Source organism: Anser brachyrhynchus, assembly GCF_964034855.1.
Source record: "Anser brachyrhynchus genome assembly, chromosome: 1".
Classification (NCBI taxonomy): Eukaryota; Metazoa; Chordata; class Aves; order Anseriformes; family Anatidae; genus Anser; species Anser brachyrhynchus.
The window spans coordinates 129,143,376-129,157,036 of record NC_137694.1 but is presented as its reverse complement, the minus strand read 5'-3'; the positions used below and the strand labels follow the sequence as shown (position 1 = coordinate 129,157,036).

General features: G+C 38.8%; 1 protein-coding gene across 10 annotated transcripts in view; it reads right to left on the bottom strand.

The window, feature by feature from the left end:
• The window catches only part of MAP7D2 (MAP7 domain containing 2), a 79,194-nt gene that overhangs the window by 4,872 nt on the left and 60,661 nt on the right, over positions 1 to 13,661 (bottom strand). For all 10 annotated transcript variants that reach the window (XM_080576399.1, XM_080576402.1, XM_080576408.1 and 7 more), the window contains 7 exons: positions 12,672 to 12,799; positions 4,749 to 4,981; positions 4,237 to 4,363; positions 2,330 to 2,534; positions 2,099 to 2,203; positions 788 to 841; positions 86 to 164 (listed from right to left, as the gene is read on the bottom strand). In XM_080576399.1, the coding sequence (XP_080432525.1) occupies positions 86 to 164; positions 788 to 841; positions 2,099 to 2,203; positions 2,330 to 2,534; positions 4,237 to 4,363; positions 4,749 to 4,981; positions 12,672 to 12,799 (931 nt within the window). The remainder of the gene's footprint in view (positions 1 to 85; positions 165 to 787; positions 842 to 2,098; positions 2,204 to 2,329; positions 2,535 to 4,236; positions 4,364 to 4,748; positions 4,982 to 12,671; positions 12,800 to 13,661) is intronic.

Genomic DNA, 13,661 nt, shown 5'->3' with positions numbered 1-13,661 from the left:
GTGGTAATACACAGTGTTATGCCTGAGCAAAACTCAGGAAAGAAATAGTTATTAAAAGAGGCCATAAAAATATGGCAAGCCTCACCTGGCTGGTTGAGAACAAGGACTTTTGGTTGCTTTTCCACATTCAAAGTTGATGGTATCTCCAGTTTTGGCTCTTCCTTCTGTAATCAAGTAACAAATCAACTGTATTAGACAAAGTAGTGTAATCTTCATGGAACTGATTGTGTTCCAAACCTGTGGGAGTACCCCCAGGGTCAGGGGGTGGTCAAAGTTCATCAACAGTATTAGAGAAATTTTTTCTTTTAATATTGGGCTTAAAAAAAAATTCTCTGAAAGTGACTGAACAAATGGTTTTCTTAGTAGAAAGTTTACATTTTAAGTGAAATCTTAACTGTTCATAACTTTCTGGCTGTACACACCTGCCTTGTTCTCAAAAACTACATTCCTGGTAGCCTTAACATGGAGATCTCAACAACTAATTCACTGGCTGATACAAAGCAGAAGATATATCAGCAAACACTACAGCTCCAGCATTCAGTACTACCAGCAAGGGATGAGTTCTTCCCACCTCACTAGGCAGTCAAGGAGGTACATCTACAACACTTGCATAAAGCTGTCTCTCTGTTGCAGTGGCACAACAGTAACAGTCGTTCCCAGTTCTAAAATGCAACTAAAATTTGGGTGTAGAGCATACCTAAGTATACTTACTATCATAGAACAATGCTAGGGTTTAATTTTCACATGAGTTTAAACCAAAACAAATCCTGAAAAAACAGTTTCATACCTTTATTTCTGGTGTTTCACTCCTCCTTGTTCTCTTCATTATTTCATCTATTCTCTAGAAATCAAAATAAAATGGTGTATGAGAAGGCAGGCAGAATATTTAACACAAGAGATAAAGAAAGAAAAGAAGATAAAAAAAAGTTGTGTCGTTTCACGACTTCATCCCTGCCTCTCCTGAAAAAGGGAGAATAAATAAGTAAATAAAAGATAGAAAACAGCTGGTAGCTGGCTTTCACCTACCAGAGCTCACAAATCAGGACTTTCTTACTAGATGGAACTTATAGGCAGACAGACATTTTAAATACAAGATGTTTGTAGTTTTGAGTTGTGCTCAGCTTTGGACAAAGATTTATTTTAAAACAACAGCTATTACTTCAATCTAGTTACTTTTCCCATTTCCAAATAGTTGCTTTAAAAATAGTTAGGGTTTTTGGAATGAATGAGTAAAATGAAACATCTGAAGTTACTCTTGGTAGGAATGTGCAAGGAGCTACCCTAAAACCTCTTTTTTCTTCTCTGTTCATTAAAAATAACAAAAACCCACACAACAACTACTCCCAGCAAGCCCTGTTTCTTTGCACTACTGTGAAAGGAGACTATTTCAGATGTAAAGCCATTTTGCTTTGGTATTCTAATCTGCAACTGCAACATGCCTCCAGCTCAGTGGTAAACTGTTAAAAATAACATATTGGAATAACATATATGGAAAGAAGGCCTTCTATAACCAGAAAGAGGCTCAGCAGCTCTGCAGCTGTTCTCTCTTGCCACAGAGCTGTATGTAAAGCTAAGCTATGCAGATCCAGCCTTGCTTGTGCAAAAACAGTTGCAGAAGAGAACCCTGCTGCCTCTGCATAATGTAACCAGAGACAAGCCAGGTGGGAAGAAACCTGTTTATCCCATTAACTTTCTCAATTAAGAACACAGAGCTTTTGTTGAGTAAGTTTTAAAACAAAGTCACTCATGTTCCTCAATAGTCTGTGATGTCCTGGGTTGGGTGGCAATCAACATTTGCCTTGGCATGCCATTCCCTGTTTGTCTCAGGCATTTAACTTTGTGGGTTGAGGCTAATTCTGTGTTTGTTCACTACTTAGAAGAAAGTCATTCGCCTCAGGCAACTCCACTTTGTTACATACGCTGATGCAGACATTCCCCTAACCTGTAAGAAGCAAATACTAAATTAAGCATAAATACTAATCTGTAATCTTCCCCTACCCGCCCCCAATGTTATTTCTGGATTCTACTGGGTACTTCCCGCGTTATATATGTAAACAAGACCTGAAATAAGCATCTTAAATGAGACACAAATACCTACCTTCTTCCGCTCCAGTCTTTCTTGCTCAATTTGCTGCATGATTTGCTCCCTTTCAAGACGAAGTTGTTCAGCTGCCTCACGGGCTTTGATTTCCGCTTCTTCCCTCTAATCAAAATGTGCAAAATACGATAGGTCCACTATTTATTTCAGGACGATTAGTGGATAGTATAAAATATTTTATTTCTATGTATACATAAATATATGTACACATATCTGTGTTTGAGATTATACCTGTTTCTCAATTTTGGCCTGGAGCTCTTTTTCTTGCTTTTCTTTCAGCATTTGTTCTTCCTCAGCTCTTCTCTTGGCTTCCTCTTCTGCCTTTTTTCTAGCTGCTTCTTCTTCACGTCGTCTTTCCTCCTCTTTCTTTCGAGCCTCCTCCTCAAGACGAAGTCTTTCTTCTTCTGCCTTTCTTTTCTGTTCTTCTCTTTCAAGCCTGCAAATATACATTAGTACGTTTAAAAGGTTTCATCTTATTTAGCATGAATCCTGTGGTATGTATGGCATACAATCAGCATTAACTGACTCTGCATCGGTGACATTTTCTTGAAAAATACCAAGAATGCAAGAAAGAGGTTGAGCACATGCCCAGAATATCAAAGTTTTATTCCAACCTTAAATATAATAAATATATTAAATATAATATCTCATAGAAATTATACTTCCCTTTAAAAACAGGTTTGATTAAAGAAAAAAACACATTTCCATTCTAGTTTCCAATGGAATATAAAGAAATAATGTTCTGTAAGCTTCAGAAATAAGAGACATCCCTCTTCCCCAGTACTTCACTTAGCTCCCAGAACACTGGTATCTATAAACAAGCATATATTTCTGTCCTTCATTTTAGCTGAAGATAAACACATTGGATCAGTAGCAGCAAACAAAATCCACAAAACAGTGATATGCTCAAAAGAGTGGGTCTAAATATTCCACCTGCGCTGTTCACTGGCCCACTCAAGGACAGCATGTTCCTTCACCATCACATTCAAGAGCTGTTTTGACAACTGAACAATCTTATCTCTGCATACTGGGGATTTGGGAAGTATTTCTGTTGGGCCAAACTGGCAGACACTAGTGATTTTTTTTTCCCCAAACATTCTCAATAAGAACAGACACAGTTGCATTTAGACATGTAGAGTTAGAGATTTAATATTAGGGAAGGAAGGCGTGATTAGTTGACATATGCAACCAGCATCCAATATGGAGAACAACCCAAAAACTTACTCCAGGAACAGAGCCAGAAATCCACTCTTCAGACACGGCAATGTTCATTGTGCCCACACTCTTAAAGCCGTCTGAGGGGTCTGGAGAACAAGTCTTATGAGGAGCGGCTGAGGGAGCTGGGGTTGTTTAGCCTTGAGAAGAGGAGGCTCAGGGGCGACCTTATCGCTCTCTACAGGTACCTTAAAGGAGGCTGTAGAGAGGTGGGGGTTGGTCTATTCTCCCACGTGCCTGGTGACAGGACGAGGGGGAATGGGCTAAAGTTGCGCCAGGGGAGGTTTAGGTTGGATATTAGGAAGAACTTCGTTACTGAAAGGGTTGTTAGGCATTGGAATGGGCTGCCCAGGGAAGTGGTTGAGTCACCATCCCTGGAGGTCTTTAAAAGACGTTTAGATGTAGCCCTTAGTGATATGGTTTAGTGGAGGACTTGTTAGTGTTAGGGCAGAGGCTGGACTAGATGATCTTGGAGGTCTCTTCCAACCTAGACGATTCTGTGATTCTGTCAAGTGCCTATGTACTGGGCAGGGAGATGAACTTCAGGTAATTTTTTTGAATACAAGCCTTGCAGTTTAAGGCATAAACTGTTACCACATGATGATTTCTTCTACCTGAACTAGCTCATTTAAAACTGCCTCAGATGTTTTTACAAGGTACTGCACATTGCAGTGTGGACATACCCGAAGTATTTGGATGAGTGAGTTTCTTCAGGCTTCTTGAAGGGGCAAAATTGCTATTTTCTAACTTCACCAGTCATAAGGACTGCATAAAGACACTAATGAATTATGGATCCAAATTTAAAGAAATTAATACTTAAATGTAAGCTTCTGCCTTGATTCTAAAAACATCACAGTTTCAAGCACCTTCAGTGGTACAAGTCAAATTATTAGCTAATAATTTTCACAAATCAACAGTGATACCTTTCCCGTTCTTCTCTTTCCTGTCTCTCCCTTTCTTCTTGTTCTTTTTGCAGCCGGGCCTGTCGTCTTTTTTCAGCTAGAATTTTTGAAGCTTCTTCTGCATCAGTTGTTCCTGCTGTGATCTTCCCTGGAAGAAGACCAAGGGTGGAAAGTCAGACAGGGAACTGAGAGAGTGCCCAGTGCTTCCTCACTGACACAGAGGCTAAAATGGGCCAGGTTCACGCTGTTATGCCACCTTTGCTTTCCAAAGCATACATCAGCATTTTCTGCAGATAGAATATGAGACAGGTAAGGGCATCCCTGTATTGCAACGTTTTCACATTCTTGTTAACAGACATTTTTCATACACTAGTAACCCTGGTGAAAACTATACATTACTGCTTCCAACATGTACTTTTACGCTTACTCATAAACCCACAGCCAAGTACCTTCACAAAAAGAACAGTTCTCCACTGTTTGAACGCCCCGTGGACCCACAATACCTTGCAATCTGTTTTTGCAGTAAAACTCACCTTCACTGCTTTCAGTCTTTCCTGCAGCAGGCACGTGCTTTTCGGAAGCCACCTGGCCTGCCTCATCAGGGCGTGCTCCTGGGGATTTCTGATGACTGGCATTTTCTTTCTCTTTATCTGCTTTCTTTTTAGGAGTTTCCTGGTTGAGATTAGAAGTGGCGCGATGCTTCACAGGAGAAGCTGGATATTGTTTGGCATTTTTAGGAGACTGAGGATAAGTCTTTGCAACTGTCCTGATGAGGGAAGACAAAAATCAAAAACTGTCCATACATTGTGCAACTTCAAATCAAGTTCCATCTTTATATAGATCATTCTTCCTTCTTCTTGGCTCTGGTTACATAGGAGTATCAGCTGTTTTGCACAATGCTGCATAGAAATTACCTGGATGCAAGCAATCAGAACCTGAAATGCAGGGGACTGGCAAGCAAGTGCAAATGACTACAGACTCCTTTAGTAAGACCAGTAATACTGTCTGAGTTGTAGGAAAGCAACCACAGACTACCTGAAAACAATTATTTTCATAATTCCATAATCATTTTGTCAACACTACCGTATTCAATAGCCTACCTCAACATTTAACGTGAAGCTATGACTGCTTTCTGTCTGCAGCAATGATGATGGGCTGCAACGTGCTGCTTTCCTCTGAATACAGCCTTCTCAAACACTATCTTTCACTAAGAAGTATCTTTAAAATGATTTGTTAAAATAGCACCAAATATTACTATATACCAAGGTAAAGCCTGGCACTGCAAAAGAGACAGAACTGACCAAACCATTCCATAGCCCGTTCCTCTATTTCAGCTGATGCTTTCATCAGCACCAAAAAGCAGGACTCAAGGCTCAAAGCCCAGCCTGTGTAACCTGCTAGATGGCCATACTTGTGGAAGTGGGATGGCACAGCAGCAGTACTGCTGATAGCTCATTTGGCTGTTGCATACCTCAGATCACTTGATAACCCTGAAGTCAGTTCTGGGAACGTGAAAGGGCAAGGACAATTGATAATGCTCACCCATTTTCAGTACATAAGAGAAGAAATTACAAGGAAACAAAACTACACACAAGAATCATTCATTATTTATCTAACAGCAGTAACTAGCACTAAACACTTCTAACATTCAGAAAAGCTGGGCTGTGTGGCTAAGCTTATGTTATGTTATGGAAGTAAAGAGATTACAATCTTAAAAAATGATTTATGCAAGCCCCATTACAGGAAACAATCCTACATTAAAGTGAGCATTACACAAGCAGTTTTAACCTTCCTTATGGATATATACAATTACAATATAAGCATATTATCCCTTATCACTTTTTTAATCTGCACACGATACAGTTTCATATACTACAGCCTATTTTCTGTACTATATACTCATTCTGGCAGACCACAGGCATGAAAAGCATGGGCAATGTCTTAAAATTAATGGACTAGAGTGCAAAGCTTTGTATAAACTTAACTATAGTATTGCGTGGCCAGAGACAATTACAACCGGAACAGGATTTGCATTACAGAGCAGATGATAAAAATTACAAGTCTTTCAACTCCCCCTCAATTTGTGAGTTCAGGAAAAGAAATGGTTCTTTTCCACCATATTATGTTGCACTTGAAAAAGGCTGAGACACCAGAACACAGGGAGCTCACTTAAAGTTGCCCAGTTTATGAGGGAAAGACTGTAGAGTAACTGCACTGCCTGTATGCTCTTGTTCCCATGTAGAGCCATTGCAGACTGCAAAAGCCCTTGGGCTAGTGGAACAGTAGCACCCAACTAAATCTGAAGTTCAGCTCAGGTACCCCCTGCCCTCAGGCCCAGGAACTCCCTGTAAACTCAGCTCCTTGACCTTGCTCCTCCCATGAGCTAAGCTGTACAACCGCACCCAGCCTCGTACCCTGATGATCCTGATGTCCTGGTTTGTCCTTAGACCTGAATAATTACTAAGGCCTTTGCTGGCTGTCACTGGACTCTTAGCTGACTGGTCACCAACACCTGACATGCCCTGGTCACCTTTTTTGGGTGCTGTGGGATGGGGCCCTGTGAGTGAGCTCCCTGTCCCTGCCTGCCCTGCTGCCACCCACAGCTCCTGGATCACCTGCTGTGCGGTGCAGCCCACTCCTGCTGCTCCTGGACAGAAACGGGCATTGGAAGATGTGGAGAGGCATGTCAGCGTTTCCATCTCTTGCAATAAACAGCAATGTAAAAAGCTGATTAACATCAGTTGGTGTGAGTCTAGTCTGTTTTTATCATTGCCTTTAGTTTTCTCTTCAGGATACAAATGCAATTCCCAAGCCCTTCTTCTAAAGACAGAGATTTCAGAGTCCCTACCTACTTCTGTACAGTCTCAAAGAAGTGCCTCACCATTACACCATTTCATTTCATAAAAATATAATGTGTAAGTAGAAAGCAAACAACCTTTGTGTTTCCCCAGAGCACAGAGGATGCTTCTTGCCAATGAGACACTGTTTCAAAGCAGAGTCACATCTTGCTGTCTTACATTTGACTTTGCCACCTATTTCCTGCAAGGCTTTCTATTTAACTTGTTTTGACAGGAGAAGCAAAACAGGCATAACTGAGACTGAGTCATTTTCAGTATTAGTACAGAAATAAGTAATTGTTCTCTAATAAAGATGTGACAATCAAATTAAAGAGGCTGGTAGGAAGGAGTCTACTCATGAAACCTACGTATCTTGGACCGCACAGGAATTAGCGCAAACTGACTGTACAACTTACTTGTTGGACTAGAAACATGTCCTAAATGTATGAAGTAAAACATCTTGAACTTTAAGACCTACAAGATTTTTCCTTATAACTCTTTGGCCATAAGAACATGTATGGCTTCACTTGTATTAAAGCAACTAAAAGGGAGAAGCACATAAAAGTCAGATCACTGTAAGGACAGCAAGAGTGTACTGTGAGGAGTGAAAAGCTGAGAAAGCCCATCAGGAACAAAAATCTTTTTTTTCCAGAAGCTTAAGATCATTTATTTGATGACAGAATAAATTATTAAATATTGTTTTTCCCCCTTGTATTTAAACATCGTCAACTTCGCATTTTTAACATTCCTAAGCACAGGCAGAACTGTTAATGTATAAAGCTTTCCTACTACTAGTATTTAGATTGACACCACTTCCCCCCCCCCACCAGAAAGAGACAAACTGATTGCGAAGACAGAAAATAGGATCGTTAAGGCAAATGATCAAATGGATCACTGGGGTCTGCTCGGGTTTAAATTTTTTTTTATTTATTTTTTTGCCTTGGGAGAAAAGGAAGGGAATGGAATGACATGCTGGTAAGACTGTGGGAACACAGGAAGCATAACGGATGGAGATTGATTAATTAAAAGACTCCTGAAAATCCAAGAAGTAACAACACATCAGTTGTGTAAAAGTTGGGTAATCCAAGTCACTAGATTTTACAGGTGAGTGCAAAAGCACAAGAAACATCTTCCTGCCTCCATGAAGCCTTATCCTTCTCCTCTTGCCCCCATGTTGACACAGGGGAAGCCATTTGCACCATGACCCCTACGTGCACTGCAAGAATCTCTACGGGGTCTGAGAATCCACTGGTGCTTAAGTTACAGAGGCTCTTATTTCAGTTAAAGAGAGGTAGTAGTAGCTCATACTGCAGAATAATGTCCCATGAACAAGTAAGCTCAGCAGAGGAATTCTGAGCTTATTCTGGCTAAGCATAGAAAACAAAGTAGCACATGAGTCAGAGGTCACAACCAATTTTGTCCATAAGAGGCATGAGAAAGAACAGCATGCTTTCTTTAAAAGCCAGGTACATGGCAGGTCATTGGTTATGGTAGTTAAGCAGGCTAACTTTAAATCAGAGATCAGCAGAGATCAATGCCAGTGCTGCCTTTTTTTTTTTCCTCCCTATCTCCCTATTAACTCAACAAAAGCTCTGCTGGAACCATACCAAGGACTTTCATGTTCTCAAATTTTACTTCTTAGATTACTCTGATCAAACACTGTTCCTGGGTTCTGACATTTTTGCTCTATCATTTGCAATGCTCTCGCAAGAGCAGTTTCCTTTTGCTCTTAATTTTGATCTTTTCTAGCCATGGACAGATTCATTTCTCTTAGATTCCTTAAAAGAGCACAAACTCAGCATAGGTCTATTGAATATTGTTGTTTTATTTGATAGCTGCATTATTACCAGTTTTCAAAACCTTCAGTTGGCCCATCCTTTAGGCTAGCTGCTGAAAGAACTCAGAATAATCTCAATCCAGCATTTTAACAATTGTTTTCATCTTTGCAATGCAAACCGAAGATTGATACAAATAAATGTAGTAGGTATCAAATAAAAAATTTAGATGTAGGTTAGTGGAGTCATAGAAGCTACTTCTATAATGAGTTCACCACAAAGTAAATATCTTGCTAATGGGCCATTTTATAAACTTTTAGAAGTCTGGGCATTTTTGTACTACTGTGCATTCATACGTAATCAGTTTTCTGTAATTTGATAGCACACATGTATTTCTGAAATCACAGTGATGTCCCAATGGCCGCAATGGGATGCTACTTATCCAAAAGAACCACCAAGTTACAGGTTCAGTTAGTGAAACTCTCAGCAAAGGATAGTGGTACAAACTGAGAGCTGGAAACTAACAAGAATGACTAGCAGGGATGCATTCCTATTTCCCTTCCCCCTCTCCTTTTTTCTCCTCCTCACGAGTTAATGGTTTGGCATAGTAATCTAATGTAGGGGCCTGTCAGAGCTTTCCATTTTTATTTGCTATGGCTTATCTGAAGGCACTTAAAACTAAATCCTACTTCCTCGATTCAGTCAAGTCCCATTGATTTTGAAGGGACTATTTACCCAAAGACATGTGAAGGACACAAGCATTATTGCTTTGCCAATCTATAAGATGGGACACTTACCAATTCTCTGAGGGACGCTGCAAGAATAAACTGATTAATGTATAGATCTTTGAAGATGAAACAACCGGGGGAAAAAAACACTCTAAAATCCTGGTATTATTGAACTTGTGAATAGATCTGAAGAATATAAGCATTTTACACAATTGGTATTCGATAGCAATTGTAAAAATTAAAGATCATTTATCTATTTTCCTAGCTCTCTAATCCATTAACTGTCATCTTTGTCAGCTGATGTACATTGGATTCGAAGCAATAGTTTTGTGCTTCTTGTATGGCGCCTCTTGATATCTTTACTTTGTCAAATTTCTTCATCCTTTGAAGTCCTTCCTTGCTTGTAATTATTCTTCACCATATATTTTTTTCTTTCTTTCCTCTTTTTTTGTCTGTACTTGCTTACTCATTTTTCTTGGATGTTATGCTTTGAGTTCATCTTTTTTCCCCACCATCACAAATGTTTTTATTTTATTTATGCAATTACTGCAAATCCATTCTGCCAATCACTCTCTCTGTTCAGGTTACAGTTTTACCGTCTTGTTTGAGCCTGTTTCAGTTACTGTACCATGACAAAAAAAGCTTTTTAATTAATAATGAAACAAAATATCAAGAAGAGAAGGCAAGCAACTACCACTCATGAACCAAGATGATGACTGTAAAGAGCCAACAACTACAACAATACCAAGCAAACTGGAACATCAAGTCACATGTTTTTAAGAAGAAAAATGCCTACAGCTAATCATCTAAATCACTGGCCATTCTTGCTTCTTTACTCAATAGCTTTCAAAGTTAAGGTGCTATACAGGATCACTAACTACTAGTGCTGTTGAATACATACTCTTGTTTCTTCCACATGTATTTTTTGGCCATATGGTGTGCTGGATGGAATGTGCTGGATGGATTAGACTTGTAAAAGTTTTCAACAATAATGAATATTTGTCTACATACTTAATTACAATAAAATTATTCTTAAGCTCCACAGTTACTTTTAAAGGAAAAGCTAAGATTATACAATCTAAAAGAAGGTTCCTACATTTAAATCCACTGACCAGCCAGATCATCATCTGGCACTTGAGTTGAATGAAAAACTGCATATCTTTATATAATAGTACAATATGATGAATGGGATATTTTGTTTTGTTTTTTAATTTCTGAAGGGACATTTCAAGAGCACTGAAGCACAACTGTCTTTCTGCAATCAGTAACAAACATGGATTTAAACTCTATTTGCTGCATCTCTCGTAAGGTCAAGAAGGGTGTTCTAACTGGGCCATGCTGAGATTAAACTCTCTGTAATACACTGGTAGCAGTGATCAGAATCAGATTCTCTTGAAGAAGAGAGGAAGAGAAAAAAAAGGGTAACTATCTGGGGCTTACAAACACAGAGAAACCCACTAGCAGGCATCTTAATTCCTCCATACAGCATCTGCTTCTTCCTCTAAAAAGCAGAGTCTATATTCCTTATAGGCAAAAAAAAAACCAAAACATTTTCCTATAAAAAAAGTTCTTATAATTTGCATTTGTATATATGAGGAAAAAAAAGAAGAAAACACCTTAAATTTTTGCCTAACTTTTTATGGAAGTTAGTTCTGCAAATTAAGACTGGATATATTTTTTTTTTCCATGGGGAACGAAGCACCTGTTTCACAAAATCTCTTCCCCACCTCCATGTCTCTAGAACAAGCTATACGAGCCTTTTCAGTGTCTGCCCATCACGACATGCTTCACACTCAGCAACCCATTTTCTGCAAATCATTTTAACTATACATGTTTCTTGGTATGTCTTTTATACTGGTTAACCAAACTGAAAAATGCATTCTGAAGAGGAAATATCAGCAACCTCTAGAATAATATACATTTTTAGTGTGAACTTTTCTCTGTACATTTTTGAGTGCCAACCATAGCACGATTTGCTCAAAATTTTACTGAAAAATCTGATCATCATTACCATTTAATATCATTACATTATTTACAAAATTTATATAGTTCAGAATGTGATAATATTCTAGATATAATATTGAAAGTTTGAGCATTTGTGGCCCATAATATGAACCAAGAATTGTAATTTCACATTGCATGCAAGGGGATGTCTGAAACAGAAAGAATGTCCGTAGTCTGATGATTTCCTGCATTTTGTCTAACACCAGATGCACACACAAAATCTTTCCTCCGTTAAATGACTGTGCACACTGAAATGAAGCAGAGAAGGAATGCTAGCTAGCTCTTGAAGCAGAAGAAATTTATCAGAAAGATCACCAAGAGTGGTCCAGAACATAGCCAGGTTCAGATAGAAAAAAATATTTATAACCAGACCAAAGGAGATCATTCCCAACACAGGACCCATGAACAAGGTCTATAAAAGAAAAAAAACAGACAACTACTGCTGACAGTTAGGCCTTAGAGAATTTCTGCATTTGAGCCAGACTTAATATCCTGTTCAAGAAAGCTGAAGAGACATTTGGTAAGACTTGTGAGTTGTAAGCTGTACACACAGACTACAGTTTTGAGAGTGTGCAAAAGAGCACTAAGAAAAGCAACTCAATTGGCAGTAAGGCCAGACATGCCATAGGTCTACAGCTCTGCATGGTGCACGGTGGGGGAAAGAGGTATGTAAATAAACAAAGATTAAAACTGATGGTTTAGATGACACACAGTTAAGTATACTGATGGATCCAGATGGTAATACCAGCAATAGGAAATGCACATTTTAAATGTTGAAATTTCTAGTTAGTAATCGTGTTCTGTGCATTTGTTCAAAATCATATAAAACAAAAGCATGCTTAAAAACAAATGTTTAATAAAATTTCACAAGAACCGTGAATTGCACAAGGATAATTTGAAAGACTGAGAAAAGGCAGAATATATCCAGTGACCACTAACACGATTTTACATATATTGTATCCACTCATCTACTTCTCTCTATATATGAATATATATGGATAAAATTAACTGGATTATATACAACACTACAAAGGAAGTTCCTCAGCAATCCATCTTTTTTATAGGTGAAAAGAAACTCAAAACGTATGAGACCACTAATAAGAAAGGCATACTTAGGTGTTGCAGGTGAGGCAGATCTTCTGGACATGGCAGCTGGAGAATCAGACCTTCTCAGAGGAGATCCCATACCAGATGAAGAACTGGGTGTGGTGGGTCGCTTCTCTTTCTTTATTTTCTCAGTCTAGAAACACCATTCATTTTAGTTTCCATAATTATGAGCAACATTTCAAAAATGTATTTGATAGTTATAGTAAAAAGATGGCATGAACAGATTTGTGTAACATAGGTAGGTTTTTTAAACAGCAGCTCACAATTGACGTGAATTTTTTTCCCCATATACATAAAAAATAATCATGTCTTGCATGGACATAGTATACAAGTTGCAAATATAAAAAAAACATATCAGAGCACTGTATCTCCAGAAGTTCTTGAGGGTAGAGGGTCTAAATCAAAATCAGACTGCAAGTTCTCTTAGACATGGTCAGTAGTACAACCACAAACGGTGCTGGATGTAACACTGTGAATTGCACCTAAGTCAGACTCTACGCAAAACTACAGCTCCCAGCTCGGGTCCCCTCACTTGCACCCAATTCAGATAGCATGAAACCCCCTACCATTTAACTATTCCAAGACACAGTATCTTATAAAACACAAATTTACAGCCCTAGCATAAGTTTTCTAGAACCTGTCTTATGTTGTGTAAGCTCAGTGAAGGTGAATGATTTATTTGCCTTTGCTTTTCTGGAAACTACAGTGGATCAATAATGCAATTTTTAAGCAAATCGCATATAAAATATCTACAAGAGAGTCAAGCAACTTGAATAAAAGACAGGCATGGCCAATACTTCTGGCAAGTTACCAAAATATGTGAATCTTGCTAATAAACCAGCAAGACTGGACTGACTTATAGTCAGTCATATGTGGCAGAGAGATCCTGTTTGTCATCTCCATTCCCAGAAGTTACAGGCAATTCTAGATGTATGCACTTCAGCACCAGAAATCTCACTCCCCTGAAAATAAAGGTGTATTTCCAAATACCATTG